This window comes from Mirounga leonina, unplaced genomic scaffold, assembly GCF_011800145.1.
Source record: "Mirounga leonina isolate KUSES-001 unplaced genomic scaffold, KU_Mleo_1.0 Mir_125, whole genome shotgun sequence".
In the NCBI taxonomy this organism is placed as follows: Eukaryota; Metazoa; Chordata; class Mammalia; order Carnivora; family Phocidae; genus Mirounga; species Mirounga leonina.
The window spans coordinates 12,990,057-13,003,893 of NW_023270305.1; the positions used below are offsets into that span (position 1 = coordinate 12,990,057).

Sequence of the window (13,837 nt, forward strand, 5' to 3'; positions counted from 1 at the left end):
CCGTCATGGCCGTCATGGCCGTCATGGCCGTCATGGCCGTCATGGCCATGGGCCATCAGCGCGAACACCAGATTACCCGGCGTCCTCGCTCGCAAGGCATCTACCCGGAAGCCGGCCCGGGGCCGCCGCGGAGACAGAGTAACAGCGGAGGACCCGGGCTGGGACATAAAGCAATTACCCAGGACGAGTGCTCCTTCATCTGGTGCTGGTTGCTGTGAGGGCCACTGGCATGGCCGCGCCAAAAGCAGTTTTGGCAGAGCTGGTAGTTGTGGCACTGCTGGCACCGGTACCGGAAGCCCATCATGCTCTCGCAGCGGCAGTAGGAGCACTCCACCGGGTGGAAGACTGCGGAAGCAGACAGCGGGGGCGGGGGAGGGAAAGAAGGCATTTTCATTTGGAGGAATAAAGTCAGTACAGGGGAAAACCAAACCTCACGTACACAAGCAAAGATGAAAACGATTGGAAGCGAAAATTCTAAATTGTCTCCTAGTTAACGGAACCTGCCATTTACTAGAATGAAAGGGAAAGACAATAACCCTAACCCTAACCCTAAAGATGAGAAGAGTTTCTCAAGTTATTACATTATATTCCAACCCACCTGAGAAAATAACCAATTTCTTTTTTTTTTTAACGAAACTCGTGTTTCTCAAAATTCAGATAAATATGTAAGGAAAGAAGAGAGAGAAGCCTTCTCAGTCTAAAATTTATTTCCCAAACCTGTTGCTTTTTAGAGAGATGTATCATTGTTAGTTGCAGAGACATTTGTTTCGTTCCCTAACATGAGATCCGTGACAGCTCAGATGATGTACTAAGTGTCTCTGTTACCTGAAAATGGTATTTTACACAGTACCTTTCAACTGAAAGCCTTCAAATGTTGGCTGGATTAAAAGCTATCACACACCTGGGCGTAAGTGGTTAACTGGCTTAAAAAAAAAAAAAAAAGTAAGGCTAGACATATTACCATGTTAGTTATAGGTAAGAGTTCTTATCTCAATAATAAGGATTTGGGGTCCTGTTTCCAAAAATGGACATTAACTAGGCCATCAAGGCTCAAAAAACAAAAATGAGCACCAGGTGAGGAAAACAATGTAACAGAATCATTAAAGACTGTAAGAAAAGTAAAATCAGGAATGAGAATTCCAAAGGACATCCTTCCTCTAAAAAATTCAAGCTTTTGTCATCAAGATATTTCTAAGGAATAATGAAAGTGCTAATAAGAATCTGTGCTCCAAATTAAAACTATACAATCTAGGGGCGCCTGAGTGGCTCAGGTGGTTAAGCGTCTGCCTTCGGCTCAGGTCATGGTCCCGGAGTCCCGGGATCGAGCCCCGCATCGGGCTCCCTGTTCATTGGAGAGTCTGCTTCTCCCTCTGACCCTCCTCACCTTGTGCTCACTCGTTCTCTCTCTCTCTCTCTAATAAATAAAATCTTAAAAAAATTTTTTTTAATTAAAAACAATAAAACTACAATCTAGTAAAGTTCCACCAAAGAACACTACTCACAAATCAATCTGGAGCTCACATCAACATAGGCAACATCAGCATACCAGCATTTATAATTCTATACAATTATTTTTGGTTAGTATTAAATAATACATGTACATTAATATTAAATTATCAAGTATATTGATTATCTTGGTTGAACATGTATATCTGTGTGATTTCTCTCCTCTTCTACACCAGTCAAGAGCCACACATTAGACAGTATCATGGGTTGACCAGGTGGAAATGGAAAGAACCAGAATGTGCAGAGGATCATCAAGTGTACTCAGTCAATTATAAATAAGATCAGGTTTTGGTAAAAGCATTCTTTTTGGAAGAACGCATGTTAGTAATCTTATACACGATACACTTGGATTAGTAAAACAATATAAAAAGTACAACTTTTGTGTAACTAAATAGATATCTGTCCTTATAAGTAGTAACTTCAATATAATTCAAGTGATGAATTTCATAGAAAAGGCCCAAACAACAATAAAAATACCATACAGAAATATAGAAATACCATAATTTTAGAATTTATTTCCCCACCATAAAAATTAAGATATGTAGATAAATGTTATTGTGATAGATAACGTTTTATTTTCAAGATATGTTAATGAGTTCATACTATTTCTCTGTCCCTAAGAAAAATATCACTAACCTCATAAGAATGTAATCAACAAATAATACACTATATACAAAGTCACAGTAAAATGTTCATATAGATAACAAAAATCAGGACAAATGAGATTCTTTCTATATGGTATGGCAGATACGAAATGACTTTATGAAAACAAACTGAATATGAAAGTCCTAAAACACTTCAGGCTTTGAAAGTATTGCCTCCAAAAGAGCCAATAATACTTCAGTAATAATATAATAATTTAACAGTATAAATCTCTATCCAAAAATCCTGTTAAAAAATTTAGCCGTTTTAGTTTAGTCAAGATATTCTACACCTTGAAGAAAATAATCCTGAATCTAAGGTACCTGTGAACTAAGGCCACAGTGGGGCAAAAAGCTGAGAGGTTTAAAAACAAAAGGTACGGATGAGAGAGGGAAAAGACAGAGTATGGATGTGCATTTCATTCTCACAAAGGGGAAAAAGAGAGCTCTACTTTTTCGGGCCTCTCAGCTGTTACTGGTTCTCTTTGGCAGAATAAGAAACAGGCAAGAGCCTTGAGAGGAGGTTACATAAGAAACTATAGCCTTTCCTTTAACAAACTCACACAACCTAAACAAGGAGATAAACCGATAGCGATAGAAGAAAGAATTAAGAAGTTACAGGAGATAACTACCATTTCAATTCCAAGCAAGACAAAGATTTAAGTCAAATTCCCGGAAAGGATACCAAGAGTAAGTCAAGATAAAATAGTAAAGGCAGAAAGTGAAGATGTGTGAAGTACCAAATTCTATCGTAGCTATTTTCCTTTAAACTGTTCCAAAATCATTACAGTTTTAGTGGTTGATACTGCATATATCCAATTTTTTAGAACTGTGACTTTTATAAATTAAAGGGGGGAAAAAAAGGAAGTCATGGCTAAATCAGGTGGATTCAAGTGATTCTCAGTGGGGGAAAGCCTGGAGTTTGACCCACAAAGTTTTATGACCTGATATTACTGTTTCTTGGTACCCTAAATAATAAGCCCCCTTCCCCTACTTTTCTTTGAGAAATAAATATCCCTCTTCCGAAAGCTAAAAATCACAAATTCAAATGACACAGTGACAGCAAATGTCAATTATAATTTTCAATGTTAATAGCTAAGGACACTACAAATACCATCAGTTCATGTATTTCCTGTAGCACAAGGGACTGAATGATCAAAGTTCTGCTTACCATTCTCAACATGGGCGAGCCTATGCATGAGAGGTAGCCAGACAAGGCACTGGGGAGGAGGATCGGCCATCATTGTGTCTAAAAACATATTTAGCATTATCTTTTTCTGTGAAGAGAAGAAAAACAAACATACTTTATATTATTCAAGTATCTCTGAATTCCAAATTTAAGTTAATCTAGAATTCTCTCAACCAAGTTGTAATGAATTCCATGTGAAATTCTATAGCAAAATACAACAATATTTTACATTACTATAGACACTGAAACACACTATACATTACTGCTATATTCAAATGCATTTCCACATACATCATTCTGAGTCTTAAAACAACTGTGTAAGGTAAATAGTTGAGGTATCACTATCTTCATCTTACAGATGAGAAATAAAGGAACAAAGCATTTAAATGACTTATAAAGGTCCTGGGGCACCTGGGGGGCTCAGTGGGTTGAGCGTCTGACTCTTCATTTCAGCTCAGATCATGATCTCCAGGATGTGGGATCCAGCCCCGCATCAGGCTCCACACTCAGCAGGGAGTCTGCTTGGGATTCTCTCTCCCCCTCTCCCTCTGCTTCTGTCCCTCTCCCACTTGTTCTCTCTCTTTCTCTCTCTCTCAAATAAATAAATAAATCTTTAGGGGGAAATCAATAAATAAATAACCTGTAAAGGCCCTACCCAAATCAGACACAGAGCGAGGACTGGAACTCAGCTGCCCTTCAAATTACTATTTCTATTACCCACAGGGAAGACAGACATCCCACACCTTATTACAGAACATCAGCGAGAGCAGGAACTACTCCATTTGTTGTTTACTCTATTTCCAGCATTTCATAACAGTGCCAGGCACACAACAGGCACTTGATAAGTAATCACTGAATAAATACTAAAGTGAGGAGCAAACATTGTTAAACATCACTTAACAACTTTCTCATTTACAGAAAGAAAACTAAAGCACAGAGTAGTGAAGTAATTTGACCCAATCACAAAGACAGTTACAATAGGGATGAAAATAGAGCCTGAACACCCAATGTCCATCATTCCCCCATTACACCATCTCCCCAGCTAGACTGCATTTTTGTGTTCTGTCTTTATTTCTCTCTTTTAAACAAATACATATGAAGCTTCCACTGCATGTGGAACACTGGCATAATTACATCCCACTGGGCATAGAAAATAAAACAGTCTAGAAAAGAGTCATGTGATGTAGATAGAACAGATTCTCAACAATTTTCAAATTAATGAATTGTCTTTTTATTTCCTCTAACCCACAAAACACCTTTGCAGCTCCAAAAGGAAAGGAAAAAGGAGGAAAAGGGAGTGCCTTACAACTAGATGTGAGAGTTCTGTAATTGCGACTTGGACACCTCGGCCCCCACTTCAGACTTGATTCCAAAACAAGGGTAGAAACAAAAGGGCAGACACAGGAGGGTAGGAAATGCAGGACCAGTAGTAAGTAGGACTTTTCCAAGTCCTGGTCCCACCATTCCAAGGCACGGGGAGGGACTGAGGACTAGGGACAAGCGGACACCAAAAGGCACCCAGAATTTTATCTCAGTCTCTCCCAAGAACTGTGTTCTCAGTCCCACCACTTTTCCTGAAGTGATAACAGGATCTACAAAATGGGGTGTTTCCCCATAAAACTTTAAAATACTTTATTTTGGTGGGGGGGGAAATGATAAAATTAGTTAGAGCTGACCCAAAGATTTTGCCAGTGTATTACAAAATAAGTGATTTTTACCACTAATCTATTCACCATAAACTGGAAGCAAGGAGTGAAGGCACTGTGGTGATAAGTCAGGAGGATGGTGGCCTCCAGCATTTGACTGTCCATCATGACACTTTTCCAATGATGGTTACCATCATACAAACAGGAGATTACAGACTCACTTTTGTGTATCTTTTTGGCAACTATGAGAATCTTGATTCCATTGTATGTAAGGAGATAATTCTTATTAAGAATAATCTTTTTAAGGGCGCCTGGGTGGCTCAGTTGGTTAAGCGACTGCCTTCGGCTCAAGTCATGATCCTGGAGTCCCGGGATGGAGTCCCGCATCAGACTCCCTGCTCAGTGGGGAGTCTGCTTCTCCCTCTGACCCTACCCCCTCTCGTGTACTCTCTCTCACTCAAATAAATAAATAAAATCTTTAAAAAAAAAAGAAGAATCTTTTTTTAAAAGAAACTGGTAAATAGGGAACAGAAAAAGGAAGATAAAAGTAGATGGCAGAACAAGAAAGAGGCTTTTGCAATAAAAACTTGAAAAAGATGAAGAAATATGAAGGAAAGCCTCTGATCGAGGACAGAGATTGGAGGCCAACACTGAATAGGGTGAAGGAAGGGGCGAGCAAGAGGGCTGACTGAGGGTGATAAAGAGGAAGTTACCATACAAAGGCCCTCTAAAGAAAGCTGTGCTCTGGTGGTGAGGTTTGAAAACTACCTACTCAATCAGGCTAAATAAAGTTTTCCAAAGTGTTTTCCATCTTGGGCATCCAAGTCACTGATGTTTCTGAGACCTCAGTGGAACCTCAGAGGAATGAGTGGACAACATTAAAAATAAAACCAGAAAGTCACCGAAGAATTTAAATGGAGGTCCAGATATGGAAAATGTCTCTAATTATGGATATGCAGATAATTGCAACAAAGCAAATAAATGGAAAGTGTCTACATAAAATTACTGAGAAAGAAGATGCTAGGAAGCTAGTAAGAGGTAGTAACCAAAAACTAAATGTATGTTTAAATTAATATTTCTATATTAAAATTGCATTTCTACAAGTCTACCTATAATCCTAATGCTACTTTTGATTCACCTATCATGGAGGTTTCTTTTTTAATCTTCAAGATGAAAAGGAACAATTATATTTGACATCTCAGAAGACCCTGATTAAAAAACACTCAGGGTCAGTTTACAAAAGTTGTCCTAAGGTCATTTTGTAATTTTGAAGTCCTCCAAAAGCATCAGGAATGAAACCAGAAGAACTCTGTCCAAGTAACCTGTCTTCCATAAACCATGTAATTTGGGGAAAATCATTTGACATTCTGGTTTCAGTTTTCTCACCTCTGAAAGGGTAGAGCAGTGATTCTCAAAGTGTGGTCAGAAGCTGCCCTGTAGGTCCCTAAAACATTTTCAAGGAGCCCATGAGGCGAGAACTATTTTCATAACAATTCTCAGACATTATTTGCCCTTTTCAATTTCAGTCTCTCATAGGTGTCCAGTGGGGTGTGCGAGAAGCAAGGTGGCATATCCACAATCATCTGAAAAAACTACTAAAGCATTCCTCCCTTTTCCAACTCCTCCCTGTGTGAGGTCAGATTTCTTTCCATATTTTAACCAAAACAAAATATCACAACAGAATCAATGGAGAGGCAGATGGGAGAATCCAGCTGTCTTCAATTGAGCCAAATATTAAAGCAATTTGCAAAAATGTAAAACCACAGCACACTTGTTAAATATTTTTGTTTTGGAACATATAGTTATTTTTCATAAAAGTGTATTATTTAAGATGTAACAGGTTTATCATTATTTTTTTTTTCATGTAGGCTCCACACACAGCGTGGAGTCCATCACGGAGCTTCAACTCATGACCCTGAAATCAAGACCTGAGTTAAGATCAAGAGTTGGATGACCAACCGAGCCCCCAAGCATCCTATCATTGCTATTTTTAAATGACAATCAGTATCTTTAATTTCTCAAATTTAATTTCTAGTATAGAAATACTAATAGGTATAACCCACATAAACAAAAGCTCTCTGGGGTCCTCAATAATTTTTTATTGTAAAGAGGTCCTGAGACCAGAAAGTTTGAGAATAGCTGAGATAAAATTCCCAGCTCAAAATTCCATGACTCGGTAAATAACTATGTGGAAGACAGGTTGGCTCTTTTTTCTCCTTTTTTGTTTTATTTTGGTTTTTTTTCTTGAGTTGAACACATTCTTTGCATTTCTCCTTATTTTTATAGCACAATGATATTTATAACAAAAACTATAATAAAATTGCAAAAATACACTTTCCCACAATTCTCATTTTGCTATATTTCTCTCCAAATGTATATATGCTTCTATGTAATTATGTACACAGGGCAGACAAAAATATATAATGTTTTTTCACTTAACTTTTTATTAAATATTGTTTTGCAACCAGGTCTTCATTTCTAATCATTTTAACAGCTGCCTGATCCACTGAACAGAGACACCATGATTTATCTCTGCCTTCCTCTATAAAACAGGCTGTTTCTATCCTTGTGTGTACTCATTTTTTTCTTGGAAGTGAGCGTTTTTTTGGTCACCTACCTCCCGGCCCTTTGTTATTCTAAGCCTCAATACTGACAATTATTACCCTAGAGCCATTCTCACCTCCTTCCCTCCTCCCATGACTACATTTTCCCTGTTTTAAAGGGGGACAGGGACCATCGCTTAAAAATGAGAAATCCACAAACAATGAATCATGGAACACTTCATCTAAAACTAATGATGTAATGTATGGGGATTAACATAAGAATTAAAAAAAAAACTTGAAAAAAAAATGAGAAATCCAGTATCACTAAAATAACATGAGAAAACAAGTTAGTTTAGCATTGGATCATCACAGGTGCAATTCCCAAACTCATCATTTCCGTTAAAACGTCTTATTTCCTTATGGGCAACAGGTATTTCTTATCCATTGCCTAACTTACTTGATAATCAATTAAACCACGTATGACATATAGTTAATAAACTTAAAAACATTTTTTTAAATCTTCCAGATTAAAAACATTTTTATACAAACTTTTGTGCAGAGTTAGAAATTTTCTGTCTGACCAAGGCAAATATACATTAACTGGTTATAGGACCAGTGCTATGGGCCAAACTTTTGATATTATTAGACACTGAATTTGTCCATATCACAGATTTATTTTGAAAATTAAAGTACTGGGGCGCCTGGGTGGCTCAGTCATTAAGTGTCTGCCTTCAGCTCAGGTCATGATCCCAGGGTCCTGGGATCGAGCCCCGCATCGGGCTCCTTGCTCCGCGGGAAGCCTGCTTCTCCCTCTCCTACTCCCCCTGCTTGTGTTCCCTCTCTGGCTGTCTTTCTCTCTGTCAAATAAATAAAACCTTTGAAAAAAAAAAAAATCAATGAAAACAACGTTGCAGGTACAGCCATGAGGTTTAAGCTTTGAATTAGAATTCAAGTCAAAGATACTTTCTCATGCCATATTTAATTTAAATCATTTAATCCAACAAATTTCTAGTAAGCATCAGTCATTTTCCAGACATTGTTAGTCATGGGGCTATAAAGTTGAAGGGCCTAAGTGAGCTAGATAAAACATGCCATGGGAATGCAGAAGAGGAACAATTAATTAATGCTACATTGAGAGATTCAGAGCATCAAAGAGGAAGGGCCATTTTAGCTGGGATATGAAATATGAGGGCCTCTGTTGAAGAGAGGGTAGGTCAGGGGTTACTGGCATGTCAGTGTGAACCAGTATCATTTGAAATGACAACACATGCAGTATCAAACGTGGGCATAATTCATCTGAAGTAACAACAGGAACAGCTCTGACCAAGTTCACACGTGTGCAAGAAAAGACAACTGATCATAACCACTGCCTGGCCAACTGCAATCGTAAGATGTCACTGGCCATAGGAGGTATCTTGGTATCAGAGACATTAAGGTGTGAAAGAATGTCTTCAAATCAATGAAACGTGGCAATAACCCAACTAGATTATCATGATAACGAGGGACTGCTGATGGAGACAGTAAAACCTGCCTAATTAGAATTCCTATGAAAGACACATATACATGTGCCAGGCAATTCTTAGCAAACTTTATTCAACGTCCAGGAAAACGAGGTCGGAACATCCAGAAAATATCTCACTTCAAAGATACAGTGGGAAGAAAAGTCATTTTGGCATATAGCGGAAGAGGATATGCTGGTCGAAGTATAAGCAGAGGATATCTCCAGGCATGAGAAATACTGTTGCTATTCTGAAAAATCCACCAGCAATAATGTAATCCCATCACTACCCATTTCCCACTGCCCTCTGAATCAAGGAGAGCCCTGCAACACTGAGTGAAAAATTGCCTCTACTTCCCCATCTCCCTCTCTCCTTCCTCTCTCCCCTACTCTACTTATTTAAGTCTTCCATAAAGACAGACATCAAATTTAAAGTCCTTTGCAGGGTGAGGGGTGCCTGGGTGGCTCAGTCGGCTAAGCATCTGACTCTTGATTTCTGCTCAGGTCATGATCTCAGGGTTGGCGAGATCAAGCCTCGTGATGAGCTCCATGCTGGGCATAGAGCCTGCTTAAGATTCTCTCTCTCCCTCTCCCTCTGCCCCACCCCCTTCTTTAAAAAAAAAATCACACATTTAAAAAACAATAAAAAAAAAATAAAATCTTCTGCAGGGTGGACTGAACACTTCAAACTAAAGTCAATACAAACCTAAGAAATAATACAACAAATACCAATCATCTTTTTAAGGAGAAACAGAATTCATCGCCAAACTCTGAAGTTTAGAAAAATTGGGGAGAAATTTAAAATACTGCTATTCACTGCTTGCATTTAATAACTTTTAAGTCTCTAAAGTCAGTTTGTTAGTTGATAACCATTGAAGAATCAGGAGCGCCTGGGTGGCTCAGTTCACTAGGCATCCGACTCTTGGTTTCGGGTCATGTCATGATCTCAGGGTTGTGGGATCGAGCCCTACATCAGGCTCCACTCTCAGTGGAGTCTGCTTGAGATTCTCTCCCTATCCCTCCCCCTCTGTTTCTCCCCCCACCACACAAACTCTCTCTCAAATAAATAAAATCTTTAACAATAAATAACCAGTGAAGAATCAATATATTTGGTCTACCCACCAAAATATTAGACTTGAGGTGCTATGTTTTTTTTTTTTTTAAGACTTTATTTATTTATTTGAGACAGAGAGAATGAGAGAGACAGAGAGCACATGAGAGGGGGGAGGGTCAGAGGGAGAAGCAGGCCCCCTGCCGAGCAGGGAGCCCGATGCGGGACTCGATCCCGGGACTCCAGGACCATGACCTGAGCCGAAGGCAGTCGCCCAACCAACTGAGCCACCCAGGCGCCCCGAGGTGCTATGTTAATAACACTGCTTTATTCAGACAATAATCATGATCACAAATTTACAATGAGAATTAATCTTTCTATTAATTTTTTTAAATTTACCAAAATAGAGACCATAGTATAATATGCTTGTCATCCAGCTTCAACAATTCTCAACATATGACTAATTTTTTTTTAAGATTTTATTTGTCAGAGAGAAAGAGAGCACAAGCGGAGGGGAGTGGCAGGCAGAGAGGGAAGCAGGCTCCCCGCTGAGCAAGAAGCTCAATGTGGGAATCGATCCCAGGATCCCGGGATCATGACCCGAGCTGAAGGCAGCCGCTTAACTGACTGAGCCACCCCAGGCATCCCCATATGACTAATTTTAATTTATGCCTTCACTCTTCCTTCAGTCTGGATTAATTTGAAGCAAATTCCAAACATCTTATTTCTTGAATTAACTTTACTCCAGTGGTTTATTATGGACACCTCATATGCTTCGGAGACTGATAAAAGCATCCTTGTAAATCTTTCTGCGGACATAAGTTTTTATTTCATGTGGGAAGAACTTAAGAGTAGAATTGCCAGATCACGGGTAGGTATCTGTTGAGGTTTGTAGGAAACCACCAGGGCCTCTTCCAAAGCGGTTTGTGTGAGAGTTCTAGTTGCTCCAAATCTTCACCAGCATTTGGTGTCAGTCTGAATCTTAGCTATTCTAGTTGATGTGTTCTGCTGAATTAATTTATAAATGCTTTTAATTTTTGATGTGTTTTTAAAACTATGTAAGACCAACATCTCTTATTTTGGGTAGGTTTGCAAAATCGTTTTTTAAAAAGTAATTCAAGCTATAAAAAAATAAACAAATATGTAAATTTTCCTCATATCATTAAAAAAAATTCAAGTATTTCTCCTGTAATGCAATGCACACATTACTGGGAAATTGCACATACTGCAAAACTGTGGATTTTAAAAATAATAAGGTATGGGGCACGTGGGTGGCTCAGTCGTTAAGCGTCTGCCTTCGGCTCAGGTCATGATCCCAGGGTCCTGGGATCGAGCCCCGCATCGGGCTCCCTGCTCCGCGGGGAGCCTGCTTCTCCCTCCCCCACTCCCCCTGCTTGTGTTCCCTCTCTCGCTGTGTCTCTCTCTGTCACATAAATAAATAAAATCTTTTTTTTTAAGATTTTTATTTATTTATTGAGAGAGAGAGAATGATAGAGAGAGAGCATGAGAGGGTGGAGGGTCAGAGGGAGAAGCAGACTCCCTGCCGAGCAGGGAGCCCGATGCGGGACTCGATCCCGGGACTCCAGGATCATGACCTGAGCCGAAGGCAGTTGCTTAACCAGCTGAGCCACCCAGGCGCCCAATAAATAAAATCTTTTTAAAAATAAATAAATAAAAAATAATAATAAGGTATATGAGAAAAACAGGGTTGGCACAAACCTAAGAACCTAGGTAGCCTTGTGACAGAGGACTAACAAAACAGTGGCAACACTACTACCAGCACAACTAAATTTTAAAAAAAACCAAAAAACAAAGACTGAGTTTTTTCTAAGAATCTGAAGCAGATAAGAAGCAACAGTCAGCTGTGAGTTCAAAAGCTTCATAATAAAGTCATAAGGTAATCCGGAGAATTCTAGGTAGCATTCTTAGGATTAACAGTTGGAAATTTTTGTATATTCTTCGACATTTCAAACTTCTGCTCCAATTCCAGAGTCTCATCATAGTACTCAGATGACAAGTAGATCAAAGGTCACTTTGGGTTTAGCACCCCGCATAACTGTCATCCACTGGTCAGACGTTGCTCTTCACGGACACGCCTTTCTATAAATTGCCTTCCCCATTCTGACACTTAATAGTAGCATTCCGGAACTTGATCAAGTTTTAGCCTGACCTCCAGGAAGCATCTTGTGTGAAAAGCCACATGTACGTCTTATACAAGATTACCTGAGTATCGTGGGGGCAACCATTTGATGAAACGGTACTATGAAAGTACCGGCAGTGAGATGAGTGCTAAATGAAAGGCGTTTGCAGTTTCTTTATCACACCCACCCTCACTCACATTGCTTCCAGGCGTTTTAACACCTGCAGTACACTCCTGTACCAGGGTGCGTATGGACAGCCTCCCACCATTTAAAAATGCATATTCAGGGTGGGGAGGGGAAGTGCAAACTACACTTTATTAGAATAAACTGAAGCACACAGCTATTTTTAATATGCTAAAGGCTGATATTGTCATTTACACGGAGGAAACAAAATAACGTATAGAGACAAATTTCCACAAAAACAATCAGCCCAAGTGCATACAAATCTGGGGAGAACATCTCCTCAGAGCTTGGTAAAAATAACTCACCAGTATTATGGGTATCACTTTTGGTGCTAAAGCTAATAAGTAATCTCCAAACAAACTGTAAAATACTGTTTGAAAGTCTGAATTCAGATAAATAGGAATTCTTAACTTCAAATGTAAAAAAAAGTATATGTGTGCTTGGTTTTGGCTCTTGTGAATCAAAGTATCACCGGTCAGGAGGATCCAGTTTACAATGTACTTTCAGTTCTCAAACCTTTAGATTTGTTCTTTTTATATGTTAACTTCTTATTTTTAAGTAATTTTAGACTGTAAGATTGTAAGAAGGTTACCCAAAAACTTCCCATTTACCCAGATTCCTCAAATGTTAACACTCCAGAAGGGATGACCCTTTGCCCTTAAATACCTCAGATCACATTTTTTAAAAACAAGGATATTCTCTTAATTTAATACAAATATCAAAATCAGTAAATTAACATTTATTGACAAAATACTATTGTCTAGTCTACAAAATTTATTCAGATTTTTTTCAAATGTCCCAATAATGTCCTTTATAACAAAAGAAAATCCTGGATCATAAACTGCATTTTTTTCTCTCTTTAGACTCCTGTAACATAGAACAGTTCAGTCTTTTTTTGTCTTTCATGACATTGACATTTTTAAAGTGCACAGGCCAGTTATTTTGTAGAAATCTCTTCATTTGGGTTTGTCAGATGTTTCCTCAAAACGAGACTCACACCAGATGTTAATTAAATTTATGGTGGATAACTGTTTTGCAATATATACAAATATCCAATCATTATGTTGTACACCTTAAACTTTTACAATGTTATGTCAATTACATCTCAATAAAACTGTAAAAAATAAAATCAAACACAAAAAAAAGGAAAAGGAAAAAAAAAGGAATATGAGACTCAGGTTGTGCTTTTCTGGCCCAAGTACCACAGCAGGGATACTGGGTACTTCTCAGTGCAACCTATCGGGAGGCAGGGATACCAGTCTGTCCCCTTTACTGGGGACAGGGACTTTGATCACTTGGTTAATGTGGATCTGACAGGTTTCTCTATTACAACATCGTAACTTTCTAAGGTTACTATGTTTCCTTTTATAATTAATAAACATCTTATGGGGAGATACTTTCAGACTACGTCAATATCCTACGTCCATTAATCTTTTACT

At 38.7% G+C, this 13,837-nt stretch overlaps 1 protein-coding gene across 6 annotated transcripts in view; it reads right to left on the reverse strand.

Annotated features, from left to right (window-relative positions):
* Positions 1-13,837, reverse strand: part of DTNB (dystrobrevin beta) — a 227,745-nt gene that overhangs the window by 149,517 nt on the left and 64,391 nt on the right. For all 6 annotated transcript variants that reach the window (XM_035000716.1, XM_035000718.1, XM_035000714.1 and 3 more), the window contains exons 7-8: positions 3,319-3,424; positions 179-345 (exon numbers count right to left, since the gene is read on the reverse strand). In XM_035000716.1, the coding sequence (XP_034856607.1) occupies positions 179-345; positions 3,319-3,424 (273 nt within the window). The remainder of the gene's footprint in view (positions 1-178; positions 346-3,318; positions 3,425-13,837) is intronic.